This window comes from Silene latifolia, chromosome 5 (genome assembly GCF_048544455.1).
Source record: "Silene latifolia isolate original U9 population chromosome 5, ASM4854445v1, whole genome shotgun sequence".
Lineage (NCBI taxonomy): Eukaryota > Viridiplantae > Streptophyta > Magnoliopsida > Caryophyllales > Caryophyllaceae > Silene > Silene latifolia.
Window position 1 is genome coordinate 20,950,902 of NC_133530.1, and position 16,407 is coordinate 20,967,308.

At 38.7% G+C, this 16,407-nt stretch overlaps 1 protein-coding gene across 1 annotated transcript; it reads right to left on the reverse strand.

The window, feature by feature from the left end:
- Nucleotides 1-718: 718 nt before the first annotated feature.
- On the reverse strand, nucleotides 719-6,606 carry LOC141655021 (uncharacterized). Its single transcript, XM_074462124.1, has 6 exons — nucleotides 6,096-6,606; nucleotides 5,099-5,458; nucleotides 2,695-2,906; nucleotides 1,985-2,173; nucleotides 1,668-1,875; nucleotides 719-1,419 (listed from the first exon to the last, which is right to left on the reverse strand). The coding sequence occupies exons 1-6, from the start codon at nucleotides 6,604-6,606 to the stop codon at nucleotides 719-721; spliced, it is 2,181 nt and encodes a 726-aa protein (XP_074318225.1).
- Between the last annotated feature and the right edge of the window lie 9,801 nt (nucleotides 6,607-16,407).

Sequence of the window (16,407 nt, forward strand, 5' to 3'; positions counted from 1 at the left end):
ACAATTGACTGAGAGACCCAAAATAGAAAATGACAACAAATGACCGGGACGGATAAACTATACACAATGGACCCTGCATATCGGTGACCCACACAGCGAGGAACTCGTTGTCGACAAACGCAAGCTTGTAGCCGTTTTTAGAGAACGTAGGAAACACACCCGAAACCCTGAAGACTTGCAATCGGTCAGATGGACCTCACTGTCAGTTGGAGAGAGAGAATAAGTCGAGAGGTAGCGGTGGACGGTAGGTTGTGAAGAACCCTACACTTCCAAGGTGGTTGTGTGATATTTTTGAAGTGGAAAATAATTGAAATGTTTTAGTTTTGAATATTACTTTATCATTAATCAAAAGATACAAGGCAATTGACATAAGATAGAAAATAATTTAACATTAATCAAAAGATACAAATTAAAACGTAAACAAAATCACCCTTCAATTTATTCTTTATTTATTGGCCAATACATTATGCATCCCCCTTAAAGTTAAGGAAACCCGGGAGACATTTAAGCCGACTCGACTAACAACGATATAAAAGAGATGAAATAAAACCATACGAAATATAACATACCCAAGCAGATATTTAAGCCGACTCGATTAATAACAACATACAAGAAATAACGTTTTGCGATAGGTTTTAAGTTATGACGGTCTTAAACAAGAACTGTATCAGACATCAAAGATATTGGGACCCGAATGCAAGTCAAGATCGATGATCAACTAACACTGCCTGCTCGGGAAGCAAAGATGACCGGTCATCTGCCAGCCTTCGCTACCATCGGGGTACGCGAAAGGACACTTAAGTAAATGAGGCAGGCTTAAAATAAGGTTCCATAATCCACCAGGAGCTTCAGTCGAGTAAACGGTCCAAGTACATGTCGAATTTTCAAACTTACTATGTGTCAACCGATTAAATATTTGTATGTCTTGGTTCTTCTGGATGTCCTCTGGGTCAATATCGACCGTAAAAATGTCTCCATAAGGCCTAACAGAGTGATTAAACAGAGGCAGCGAGACCGGATCACATGACACGGCCGCAAGGTCTGCGGCCACCACAATGCTTTTCCCGTCTGGGCTAAAGAACGGGTGGTTAACATGACCAGCTAGATCAGGCCCGCTTTGGATTACTCGTATGACAACAGCCGGGTTGTCAACTGCCAGTAGATAGACAGCGAAGTATCCTGGGTCGAGACCATTGTCGAGTGGTGGAGCATTAGCAGGCTTGTCGCGGGTTGATGAGAATACGATCCATTTACCATTTGGTGACCATTCGCATTGTGTGTCGGTCCAAGCTCCTTCTGTGAGCCTTGTTATAACGACTTCATCGTCTCCCTTTGCGAGGTGGCCTTCTTCTCTTATGTAGAGGTTTTTATATAATTCCGTCCCTCCACCTCTTGTGGATCGGTAAACAAGTCTTGTTCCTGTCATATTTTTAAAAGTAAATTAATAATTACTCCCTTTTAGATATCACTTTTTTTTTATAAAAAAAACTCTCTTTTATAAACTTTTTATTATTTTATTCCCCTCAAATGTTTTCAGATCAAAAATTGTACCCATTTGCATATTCCGCCCATAGGCGATGGACGTAAGTCACATTTATCAAGTCATCCATCTTATTGAGAATGAATTAAAGGCGAACGAAGTATAGAAATACGAGTAAGATGTTTACCGTCTGGATTGGTACAAGGGAAGGTATTGTTAAGGCCATCCTTGACAATTGGAACAGGTGCACTAGGGAAGAGACCGGATGCATTGTAAATAGCCATAATATCCACCTCACCGCCGGCCTTAAATGAAGGCCCATTGCAGAAATACAGTATGTCCTTTTCCGGATCTTGGCTCCAAATTGGCGCAAACACGCTGTTCGCCTGATCCGCCTAGATTAATCGTTAAGTAAAAGGTTAATTAAGACAAATCAATAATATAACTTAATTTAAGTCCATACCACTATTGTTCTTTTAGTAGGTCATTAGGAGGAGAATGTACCCGATAGACAACACGTAATGGACCGTCGAGATCAGCAACCCACACAGCGAGGAACTCGTTATCGACAAAAGCAAGCTTGGTGCCATTTTTGGAGAATGTTGGAAACACACCCGAAACCCTAAACAATCCTAAATTGTCAATTGGAGACTGCAGATTCATAAGCTTTTGACTCGTTACCACCGTTGGATCCTGTCATAGTAAACATATATTGTAATGTCACAATTATCCCGATCATGTGACTTTAACCATCAGTTTAAGCTTTTGGTGAGATAGTTTCTTGACTTGGTATCTAATCCTATGGAGTATTAGCTATTGACAATGCTATCCCAATGGCTTTACAACTACGATGAATCGATGAATGAATTATATATCGACGAAATGAAAATCGGCCCTGGTCGTTATTTTGTCCTACCTTCGTCCCTTATCAAAGTCAGTGTGATTAAAAGTTCACAGAACCAACCCTCGTCTCTAAAGTTGAATATACTTAGCATCAGGTATGAAGAGACATGCGTTACATCCATACTTCAAGCCCAATGTACATTCGTGTGATTGTGTGATCAGGCGTGGTAGAATTTAAAAAACCGATCATGGAACTCCAACTATAAGACTGATATGAGATTGTTTAATATAAAAAAACGTAAAGGGATGACGGAGACTCTCAAATAAGAAAAACGTATTGTTAGCGATTGTCATTTAGGAAGTAGTATTACCAACAAGGTGATAACGCCACGATGATATCCAATACGTGGGCTACCATTGTTTTGGCGTATGATAAATGGATTAAAGTGATCAGACATTGGTTTGATCCTTTTGGTAATTGCTACAGGATTTTTTTTTCCGGTCGAATCAAAGATTTCCACGTGTCGATACTGGTCAGCATCTAGGCGTCTATCCGCAAACGTTGAGCTCTTGCGTATAGTACCTGTGTGGAACAAAAGACTAAAATAATTAGAATTTTATTTTTATGTAAAGCGGTTTTATCATTAAAATATTTTCGAGCATAATAATTGACACTAATTTATGCAAATCTCATACAGAGTCAGTGAGTCACCATCAATTTGGAGAGTAGTTTGACTTAATCAAGATAATTTTATATTAACTAGAGGACGGTTGACTTTGTTCTATTCAGAATTAAATATTTTAATAAATGTCATTATAGATCGTCATTATAGATCGTCATTGTCGGTACTTAACCATAAAATAATTTATGTAATTACTGTATGTAATCTGTTTATTTAAGTTAAATTATGTGTCAATATCTAGTTTTTACTCGCAAAATGGTTTGATTAAATCAAGGTAACGTTATGCTCACATTAAATACTTTCAATATATGTCACGATCACTATAGATCTTCTATCGACATTGTCAATGCTAAAATTTTAAACACAAAAATTCCGGAAAGACGGTCTCTCAATAGCGTTATTGAGAGACCTCCCACATGATGGGGTGAGGGACCCACTCATTTTATTTTTTCTCTATTATGTCTCCCACTAAATTAGTGGGAGACGGTCTCTCATGAGACCTACTGTTATTTATATATGTAATTATGAATGGCAATAAAATATTGGATTATTTGGTTTGTTTAAGTTACATTATGTGCCTAGTCCTTGATATTCTAATACTAAATACATTAATCATTGTGAGGGTCATCAATTGCTGGGTTAGAAATAGAATATCGAATTATTTTGTTTGTTTAAGTTAAATTATGTGTCAACATCACTTTTTAATCCGAGAATGATGGTTTGACTTAATCAAGATAACGTTATGTTAACTAGAGGATAGTTGAATGTGATTGATTCTAAATCAAATACAATATATGTCATTATGATCATTATATCGACAATGTTGATGCTTAAAATTAAAATTATTTATGTAATTATTATCTTGGGGCATTCAAATATCGAATTATTTTGTTTGTCTAAGTGAAATTATGTCCTTGTCATTCTAATAATAATAATTACACTAAATCATTGTGAAATTCGGAACTTGAAAACATTGGTAGGGTTGTGATATATCGAATTATGTTGTTTGTTTAAGTTAAATTTGAAAATAGTGGGACCGTGGTCGTCCGTCTGGCGTATTAGAATATCAAATTATGTTGTTTGTTTAAGTTAAATTATGTCTCAACATCACGTTTTTCACTCAGAGAATGGTTTGACTTGATCAAGATAACGTTATGTTAATTAATTAACTAGAGGGTGGTTGAGATTAAATACAATATATGTCATTTTAGATCATTATATCAACAATAACAATGCTTAAAATTAAAATTATTAATGTAATTATTCTTTATGACCATTAAAATATCCAATTATTTGTTTGTCCAAGTTAAACTATATGCCAAGTCCATGTCATTCTAATACTAAGAATACTAAGGCCCTGTTTGGTACTGAGCAGATTATAATTAGCAGAAGCAAATTGGTCAAGCTAAGCATATTACAAATGACAGATTGGATTAGCATGTTTGACTAGTATATTACAATTAGCAAAGTTAATAGAAGTGTTTTGTAATTAGCGGGTTTAGGTTAAAAGATTGTTGTATACATGTATAAATTATATACAAATTTATTTTTTACAATCTATTAAAGTGAATATACTGGGGGGGAGCAGCATAATGGAAAACAGTAGATTGGAGCTCAATCTAGTGTTTCAATATGTCATTTACCAAACATGTAATTTAGTAGATTGTTGAGTCAAACATGGTAAAAGTCTTGAATATGCTGAAATTTCATCAATCTACTGTTTACCAAACACCCCCTAATTCATTGTTAGGGTCATCGGTTGGCAGATAAAACTATCAAAGAGTTTGCTCCATTCTCATGGCCAGGAATCGAACCTCTGACCTCGTGGTTAAGGGATGAAGTGAGCAACCACTACACCAAACCCATTTGGTTAAATTATGAGTCTAGTCCTTATCATTGCAATAATAATTATGTGAGGGTCATTGATGGGAAGGTAAATCTATCGAATTCTTTTGTTTGTTTAAGTTCGATTTTGTGTCTAGTCCTTAACATTCCAATACTAATTATCCTAGACGATCATCCGATTGGCTTACAGGGGACAATAAAAGTGAGATGGAAGAAGTATTTTGTTTGTTTAAATTAAATTACGTACCTACTACAACCGTGTGCTCGTCAATGGCAGACGGAGTGATTGCCTTAATTTGATTTGGTGTCACCTGAGAAACAACAATTGAGGAAGGGTTGCTAAGGTCAGCACGAAACACGGCCCAGTAGTTGCCAGTAGTGTCATCAAGCTTACGGTGGAAGAAGATGACATTGTCGCTTCCCCAGGACGGCCAGCCACCATTCAGTATGATCATGGTACGTTTGCTTGAGTCATTGATATTAAACACAAATATGTTAGTCATGAGGTTTTCGATTTCGCCTTGCCATCCACCATTTTTCCCTTCAAATGATGCCACTGCTATCTTTGTTCCATTTGGTGATACTGCAGGGCTAATATCTGCTACGCCTGTTCACATATTTGGCATAGACGAATAAATTAAATCGATATTAAAATGTCGCTCAACTAGTGTTACGACAAACCAGATTAACTCGACTTGACCCGAGTTTTGAATAACAATTTATGAAAATAACCTTTAAATTATATTGAACACGAACTATACTGATCGAATCATTGAACGTATGCCTAGCACAAACATGGTTAATAAAAGGACCATTAAACCAGTTGACCAATTTATGTTAGACTTAGATTTAATTAACTAATTTAAAGTTGAAATTAAATTTATCCTACATAAACATGCCTGAAAACAACCCTACATTAACACAAATAAGTAGAAGTCGTTCGCATATTATTATACTCGAAATAGCATGATCTGAACTGACCTAACAAGATCTATACCGAAATAGTTAGTCTCCCTTAAGACGTATGATATCCGTCTTAAATTAAGACATAGAAAATGTTACAATTTTACGATAAAAGGTGAACAAATTTACCACCGGTTTATTATCAGAAAGTGACAATTTTAGCTATAACTTTTTAGCACTAAATAGACATTTTTTATCTTAAAGTGTGACAATTTTCTTGTCTTAAGTTAAAAAAAAATAATAATAATAATAGTAGTAGTAGTAGTACGGTAGAAGCTTACCTTGAGGAGTAAGGCGTTGGGTTTCCCCAGTTTCGAGATGAGTCTTATAAACAGCAGTCCATGGTTGTCGACGAGCTGGAGCAGGATCCTTAGTGGTGACATACACAAGATATTCACCAGCAAAAACACCGATATCTTCCATGCGTGCCTCGCTATAAGTCCCATAAACTTCAGCAAAGCTGAAGAATACGGGCCTATTGATGATCCCTAGACGAAGCACAATGTAAAGTGTTTCTAGCCCAGTAGTCCTTTCGGACACCACAATAAGTCCCGAAAGCCTACCTGAGTCCACATCGGCCCCAGTTGCAAACGAGGCCAACATTGGACGCTTCAGCATGAGTTTTAGGGCAGCGGGTGGGATCACCTGACCGTTGTAGTTGTATGACTTACCATCGGTCAGGTGAGCCTCCAGGTCAAGTAGAGATGGCACACTGGAGAGGGAGAATACGTCGAGAGGTAGCGGTGGACGGTAGGTTGAGAAGAACCCTACACTTCCTAGGCTATGTGCCATTTTTGAAGGATGTTGATAATTGAAATGCTTGTGTTTTGGAGAGGTGAAAGTTGATGAGAAGATGTTACATTGGCATGCAACATTTATAGTAAGTTGTGGAGGGTAGAATTGTAATTTCGTAGTCATCGAATGTACTAAATTAATAACTACTAGTAATCGATGTGGAACCACGTTTTTCTTGTACTACGGCCAAGTCGTTATTAGTAAATTTCTTAATCGTTGACTTACGTGTAAGAGAAGTTCGGATTTACGAGATCCCAACTGTTTGATTCTATATTCCCATAACCTAAACTCGTACCTCAGTCGAGTAAACGGTCTAAGTAATAAGTAGAAGTCGAATGTTGTAATGTTGAGATGGCCAATCGAAGTCCCACGTTGAAAAGGAATAAAAGTTTTACGTAGTTTATAAAAGATCCACCACTCTTTTAGTATAAGGCTTTTTGGGAAGAACTCAAAAACAAAACCGTGCAGATTAAACCCAAAGCGAACAATATCATACTAATGTGAGTATGTGACGTCGTGGTCGAGGCGACAGCCTTAACAAGTGGTATCCGACCTAGCTGGTTTAGCTAGGTCCAGTGTGTGGTTGATCCCAAGGTAGTGGACTGCCTTTGCCGTTATATAGATGAGTTCCCCCGGTGCGACCTCGAGGTAGGAGATCTGTGGGTGCCTTGTGTCGAAAGTTTTTCTGATAATGTGGTGATCAAGCGGTGGGTCCTGTCGGTTGATAACAGCGGTGCAAGATGGACAGATAATATCGTTGGAGGGGAGGACAATTATGTGGTTATTGGTTTGAGGGGAGGATTGTTGAGGTGGTCAACCAATGTCTCACATCGAAAAAGAAGAGAAGAGTTCTACCTATATATATCTAGAACAAAACCCAATTAATGAGCCGTTTTAATTTGGGAGGAGCCCAAGAACAAAATCGTGCGACTTAAACCTAAAACGAACAATACCATCTGATCGATCTCGACCATAAATATATCTCCATAAGGACTTACTAATCGAGCGATTAATTATTAATCACATGACAAGACCTCCAGGTTTGAGTCGACCACACTTTTATTCCTACGTGGGCTAGGCTCGGTCAAACATTCGCGCGGGGTTGAGCTGGACTGACCCTAGGGATGGGCCGGGGCTGTTGGAGGTGGATCCGGAACCGGTCAGGGGTAAGGTCAAGGCCCATGAGGAAGGTTTTGAGCGGGTCTAGGTCGGGTTCGGGTCGAGGGCAAACAAGGTTTAATTTTCTAGACCCGGAATCGGCCGAGATAAGGAGCAGGTCGGGCTGGGCTTCACACAAGCCTAGAGTTATAAAGTCTGCGTCTAGAGTTATACAGTATATGCCTAGAGTTATAAAGTCTGTGCCTAGAGTTATACATTCTATGCTTGGAGTTACAGAGTAAATGCTAAGTAGCTTGGAGTTATATATTTTTTAATCATTTCATGGATGTTTGATTCTACTCAGATGGTCGTAAGGAAGCGGAAACTGAGTATTGTAAGCATTTGGCAGCGGAGTTTACACCTTGTGTAGGGCAACAATTTTTTGAAATCGACGAGGCAGTGACATTCTATAAAATTTATGCATTGGCGTCCGGGTTTGATGTTCGGAAGTACTCGACGAAAAAATGGTGCGACGGTGAAATCAAGTCAAAGTTGCTGGTTTGCAACAGAGAGAGATTCACATATGTCCCAAAAGACGAGATAGTAATTAAAAAAAATGAGACCGGGATTAGGGAAGAAGAAATGCAATGGGGATTAACAACTGCGAAACAGAGGAAATATACAGTCAAGAAGGTAGGGTGTAAAGCACATGTCAGGCTATTTATGAAGAATGGAGTATTAGTTGTAACACCCCCATACTCCGAGTACCTTACCAGGACCACTCAGGTATGAAGACATCACCATCTCGGTTGCCCGAGGCATGATAATCAAATAGACAAAACAGAAACAACATTTATTATAAGTAGTTTAATGAATAAGTACAATCCTCGAAACCAAACTGAAAGTACATTACATTATTCCAAACTATCTGTTCTCAACTGAAATGTAAATAAATACTAAACTACAAAAGACTCTATCGTCATGTCGTGGCCATCCCACTATCCCAAAGATCATCTCTATACACCTCAATATCTGCTCACCATCCCCGAATGGATCACCGCAGGTTTTACAAAACAACACCGGGTCAGTACTAATCACACAATCAATATAGATAACAACAATAAGACAAACAGACAATTTGAATCACACACACACACACACACACCAACCAACCAACCGTCTCAATCACCGATCGTCCACTGGACCAGCCACGCGATGGGGGACCGCACCGTTCCCACCTAAGCCCCGCTCATCGTACGAGCGATAACCCTGTATCATTAATGTGCACATCCCCTTTCGTGGCGGGTTCCACGAAGGGCGAAACTAGGGCGTGAGATCACTCCCGCAAGTGACCCCACTCGAGAAACGCATCTCGAGAACCATCAACAAACACAACCACAATCACGATCACAAATACAATCATCATATCAAACAACTAACTACAGCACATCACCAACATCCCATTATGGGACTAATACTGAGTAGGAAATCCTACCTGGAAAGCAAACACGCAGACGATCTAAACAGCTGTCTCAAAACGGCTCCTCTACGAATTCTCCTCCTATCACACATAACACATAAAAGGGCTACCAATTACTTACTTACTCATAAAACCCCCAAACCCTAAATTAGGGTTTGACCAAAACTAGCAAAACATTATAAAAAATATGCTAAAAGCTTACCCTCGACGCAAGGAATCCAACAACACGAAAAACAACGAGAATCGACCGTCTGAACTCCGGGAATCGTTAAGGATGCGATTAGGAAGAAGACAAGTTGCTTTCTCTCTTAAACAGGTTTTAGGTTTTGTAAAAAGTGATTTAGAACAATGCCGAATATGTTTATATACCTTAATCGCGTAATTAACAAAACCCGAGAAAACTCCCCGATAAACCTGGACACTCGATCGAGTACCCAAGGTACTCGATCGAGTACCCCTACTCGATCGAGTGCCCCACTACTCGATCGAGTGCCCAACAGTCGAAACTATTTATCTGCGCAACTTGCCCTTACTCGACAGAGTAAGGGCTACTCGATAGAGTACCCCCAAGACATATAAATACGGAGTATTACAGTCTTCCCTCCTTAAAAAGAACTTCGTCCCCGAAGTTCAACCCATACATAAAAACAAACATGCTAACTCGATCAAGACACAACAACGTAACTAAGAACTCGAAACAAAACTCCAACCCAAACATGATCTCGTAACACCAACTCCACTAACTATTCCTACCTCCACAACATGGCTCACGATATCGTATCAACTCCACATATATATATCTCTCACGACACCAACTCCATACATAACCAACTACCATCCTCTAACGCTGCTAGCTCCATAATATCATCCACTATCAAATCCAAAATCAAGACACTCATAGACATCAAACGGGATGTTACATTCTACCACCCTTAAAAGGAACTTCGTCCTCGAAGTTTACTCACACTCATAATCTCATCATCCAACTGTCAACACTATCGAAGTATTCTCGCATTCCTAACATCAAACTACTACAAGCACGTCCGTGACCTTTTAACACTATCAACCACAACATATACAAATCTATATCTTATGCTACACCAACACTCTACTTTCAAATATACTACCATATGCACACCCATCAAAATCTCTTTTATCACATCCTACTCCTCTTAAGATAAATGTTACGTCCTCGTAACTCACTAATACTAAATACTAAATACATCTCATTACTCTCTTTACCACCACATGTGTAAGATAACCATTTATAAACCAAACACTTACCATGCATATATCCAAGGCTCTCTTACTTAAACATTTCTCATAACTCAACTCATTTGGCATACCACCTAACCTATACCATAAAACTCGTAGCAAAATCACCATACTAACTCTCCATTATTTCTGCAAAACAACATACCTCTCTATGTAAGGCACTTATCTCCCAGAAGCATAACTCACGATCCACACTCGTTATGTACACGCACACTAGATCATCAAGTTCTTTCTTCCATTACCGCAAAACTCATACATAACTTAATATGACACTAACTCCCCCAACACCCTACACTCACTGTCCCAACAAAAGATTATGAACTACCTGCCGCTTTCAGATCATTACAACACATGTTCCACGAATCATTTTCCATTACCATGTCTACTAAAGCTTTATCTAGAACAAGATCAAAATTACTGTAACAACCTCTCACAACCGTGTCCCATCAATAGAACATCACTATACCATGACAACAACGAAAACATATTCAACTCTATTTCATATCATACTCTACCTCATTCTTAACTTAACCTGGTAAAGAAAACATCAATAAGCAAGACAACTGTCTACATGTTCAACCAAAACTCACAAAGAACAACAGCAAACAAAACAACAATCTATGTATAACTGGTATGCACTTTCGAAAACTCGTATCATACTCATCCCGCCTACTCCACCACAACCGGTGACGGCATCACAACACCGCCACCAACAGCCACACCGTAGTGCGAAAATACCCGCATCACAACACTAAATATCGAGCCCGGATCATCACCCGAGGCACCCTAACCACATCGATAGACATCACAACTACATACAATTCCATAAATACTGACTCGGAAATAACCTTTCGGACAAGAAAACTTACTCAAATCCACTTTACTCAATCACAACGCAACATATTATATGAATAAACAGATAAGCATCTCATGAACATCATCTCTACCATCTCACGGAATACACATGTGTTATTAATACACATAAAATTATAACTAGCCATGTCAAATTAATCAAATTATTACCTTTTTGGATATCATTCAATTAAACTACCGTGTCCAACATATATATTACAGAACATTCATAAAACAGCTTTATAATTATCACACCATACCACTTCTTGTGAGGTCAGAACCTCACACAAACATTTACACATATCATAGACCCGTAATCACAACCAACTAGTCAATCCTGACCACGTAAGTTACCACTCAACAAAGGTTACCTGTTGTCCGAGCTTAACTCGCATGCCCCTCATCACATTCTTCCATTCGCATCACCAGCACCTTCTGCCATACATAACCATACAGCTAACACTCATTATGAGAAACCACCTCCTAAGATTATGTCTTATACTTCCTGACAACCATACTTTTATCAATTCAGTCTTTACGAAATCAGCCTCTTTAGAATTGCCACTTTTCTAATATACCCTTACCCTTAACCACTAGTCACAGACCATAACACTACCACTGTCCGGACATCAAACCTCTTCACTCATCTCTAAACATCATGATTTCCTTTCTATCTTTGGTTAACATCCCAAACAACGAACATCGAATCCATGAACAAAATTACCTCAACATTCTTCCCAATATTTTCCTTAATTGAATCATCATCCATTTCTCCACCAAAATCTCATATCATGTAGATATTCTACCAACTTCTTACTCCCTTAATTCCTCGAAACTCATGATTAATCATGTTGTCCTGAAACTTCTGTATAATCATTAACTTACTTACTCTTGATAGTATCATACATCTCGACGATTCCTTACTTTTATGTCACATAACTCCGGTCAACGTTTTCCTAGTTTTACTCCCCTCATTCTTTTCTTTTACACTCGACAAAATCAATTAACCATTCAACTCTTTATCCCTTCTACCTAACTCTTTAGTGTTCCGGTTACTTTCTCACTACTCCAAAACTCGCATCTAATTATTTCATATCGATATCATCTCACTCTTTCTTACCACAAATATTCTCTTATTATGTCATCAATCACCTTTGCCACTAATCCATCCATAGAATCAACGTTTACTGTTCAACAATTACATCTCTAGAAATCAAAATTCCTTTCATACCGCTAATTGCCCAAGGAAATCACACAGTAGATTCATCTCTTAATAAACCAAATCTCCCAAACTCATTCACTGTCTACTTATCCACCTTGCGACATGTCTCCACAAAATTCACTATATACTACTCTTCTCAACCCTTTTAAAACGAACCTTCACTATGTATATTCTTAACCCACACGACTCCTAACCATCCCCTTCCATGATTCTTTACATATCTCAAGCTGCCACCATTTGTGTCTCTCATTTCAATCTTTTCATTCTCACGTTCCATAAACTCCCATCATCCCTTGCCCACATTCATTTACTTTTACATTACTCAACATTCAAACATATCTCTCATCTCGTCTCACACAACATGCTCTATGCCTCAATTAAGTCTTACTAATCCCAACACATATAAATCATGTCCTCCCCACCGAACTCATACTCATCATAGGTGCCACTCTTTACACCACAAAATTGGGTAACTTACGCGTCAAGACCAACATACCTGTAAAACTATGCATAAAGAAGCAAAATAACGCCTTTGAATTAAACATAATATGCAACGAATTCAAAAGATAAGCATATGACCCAAAACAGGGGTCACTAGATCGAGTACAGGCCACTCGATCGAGTAAGGGACTTACTCGATCGAGTAGGTCAAGATCAGAAGCACGTAAAACAAATCACCAGGGCTACTCGATCGAGTAACTGAGGTACTCGATCGAGTGCCCCCTTACTCGATCGAGTACCAAGGATACTCGATCGAGTACCCTAATTCTCAGCACTGTTCAGTTTTCGTAAAACAGTCATAACTCACTCATTACTTGGTCAATTTGGGCGTGTGACCTATCGTTAGAATCGTAAAAGGACAAGCTATCATCTCCAATTGGAATCATATCAAAATCATTTATGCATCTCAAGTTATAACAGTTTAAAGACAACCTCTTTATAAACGAAAAAACACAACTATTGATTTTTACTTCCCAAACGACTTAAACAACAACCAAGCAAACAAAACCAGTCCAAAACTCATAAAACCAGTATTCGTAATCATACGTTACTATTTTCAAAAATCAAGCAACAACATTCATCATGCACATAGATTATTTAACTTGTCAATCACGATTTACCCACATAAACATGCTCCACCCATGAATTTCATATTCTTATGCAATTACTTACTTAATCTCTTCCAACTAATTCATCAATTACAGCTACACACTTCTTACAACATATACCCATGAACAATCGTGGACAAGTACATAAACTTATCATACAACTCTATGCAGACAAAATATACGTATACAACACAACATTTCTATTCACATGTGATTATTATGTCACATTATGAATCATCCATCAGGTTTTCTCATTCCAACCACAGTTCTATATATCTCATCAACAAGTTTCCTCATATCACCATTTTCTTTCACATGCTCAACTTTCTACTTCAACATCCAACAATTAACACATTCCATCACATTCATAAACCAGTTAACCAAACACACATACGACTCGACAAACACTTTCCCATGTGACCGGTTCAAAGTTGTAGGGCGACCCCTTGCGACTTTAGGACGTCTCCCAAGCCTTTGCACTAGCTCCTACAACTTTTACCCCGGGTTCTTTTTAATTGACTCTCTATGTTCATTAAGTTCATTGGTTACAGGTTTCAGGATCGTCGCTCTGATACCATTTGTAACACCCCCATACTCCGAGTACCTTACCAGGACCACTCAGGTATGAAGACATCACCATCTCGGTTGCCCGAGGCATGATAATCAAATAGACAAAACAGAAACAACATTTATTATAAGTAGTTTAATGAATAAGTACAATCCTCGAAACCAAACTGAAAGTACATTACATTATTCCAAACTATCTGTTCTCAACTGAAATGTAAATAAATACTAAACTACAGCGGAAGACTCTATCGTCATGTCGTGGCCATCCCAGCTATCCCAGTATCATCTCTATACCTGCTCAATATCTGCTCACCATCCCCGAATGGATCACCGCAGGTTTTACAAAACAACACCGGGTCGATACTAATCACACAATCAATATAGATAACAACAATAAGACAAACAGACAATGAATCACACACACACACACACACACCAACCAACCAACCGTCTCAATCATCGATCGTCCACTTTGGACCCGACCACGCCGATGGGGACCGCAGCCGTTCCCACCTAAGCCCCGCTCATCGTACGAGCGATAACCCTGTATCATTAATGTGCACATCCCCTTTCGTGGCGGGTTCCACGAAGGGCGAAACTAGGGCGTGAGATCACTCCCGCAAGTGACCCCACTCAGCCGAGAACGCATCTCGAGAACCATCAACAAACACAACCACAATCACGATCACAAATACAATCATCATATCAAACAACTAACTACAGCACATCACCAACATCCCATTATGGGACTAATACTGAGTAGGAAATCCTACCTGGAAAGCAAACACGCAGACGATCTAAACAGCTGTCTCAAAACGGCTCCTCTACGAATTCTCCTCCTATCACACATAACACATAAAAGGGCTACCAATTACTTACTTACTCATAAAACCCCCAAACCCTAAATTAGGGTTTGACCAAAACTAGCAAAACATTATAAAAAATATGCTAGAAGCTTACCCTCGACGCAAGGAATCCAACAACACGAAAAACAACGAGAATCGACCGTCTGAACTCCGGGAATCGTTAAGGATGCGATTAGGAAGAAGACAAGTTGCTTTCTCTCTTAAACAGGTTTTAGGTTTTGTAAAAAGTGATTTAGAACAATGCCGAATATGTTTATATACCTTAATCGCGTAATTAACAAAACCCGAGAAAACTCCCCCGATAAACCGGACACTCGATCGAGTACCCAAGGTACTCGATCGAGTACTTTCTACTCGATCGAGTGCCCCAGCTACTCGATCGAGTGCCCAACAGGTCAGAAACTATTTATCTGCGCAACTTGCCCTTACTCGACAGAGTAAGGGCTACTCGATAGAGTACCCCCAAGACATATAAATACGGAGTATTACATTAGTAATTGACCGATTCCACATGGGGCATAAACACGAGCTTGTATCTAGTGAGGATCGTCAGTTTCAAAAGATGTCGCGGAACATAGAAGATTTTCACAAGTACTTGATAATGTACAACTCAAGGGTTAGTTTACTATTAATCAAACCTCCACTAATTGAATGGCAAACTTCTAAAGTTATACACCAAGATCTTAGAGTTATGTAAACCTCGAGTAATTGATTGTGAAACTTCTAAATATTTTTTAAAATTCTAGAATAATTTATAACAACCTTAGAGTTATATAGAAAGTTGTTAGAGTTATACATATTCGCATATGTAAGAGTTATAAATAATAAGAAGCTGCACAATCAATCAATGGAGTTATGCATATGTTTCATGAAGTTATATGAAAAGGTGTAAGAGTTATAGTTGAGGAATCCTTGATTATTACTCAGCACTGATCAGAATTTGTTGTCCACTGCAGTTGAGGATAGGAGCAACTAGGACGTACAACATGTGTAAGGAACTCGTAAACGGGTTCGAGAACATTGGTGCATCCTTAACTGATTTTAAGAACTTCCACCTAGATGTGAAAGGCTTCATCCATAAACGGGACGGTCAATTATTCATAGACCGGTTCAAGAATATGGCACAAAATAGGCAGGGGTTTTATTTTGATTATGAAGTTGACAAGGATAATAGCCTTCGAAGGGCAATCTGGGCTGACATAACCGCTAGAAGGAACTACTCCGTTTTTGGAGATGCAGTGTCGTATGACCCAACATACTCAACAAACAAGTACGATATGATTTTCACGCCATTCACTGGCATAGATCACCATAAGCGATCAGTAACAT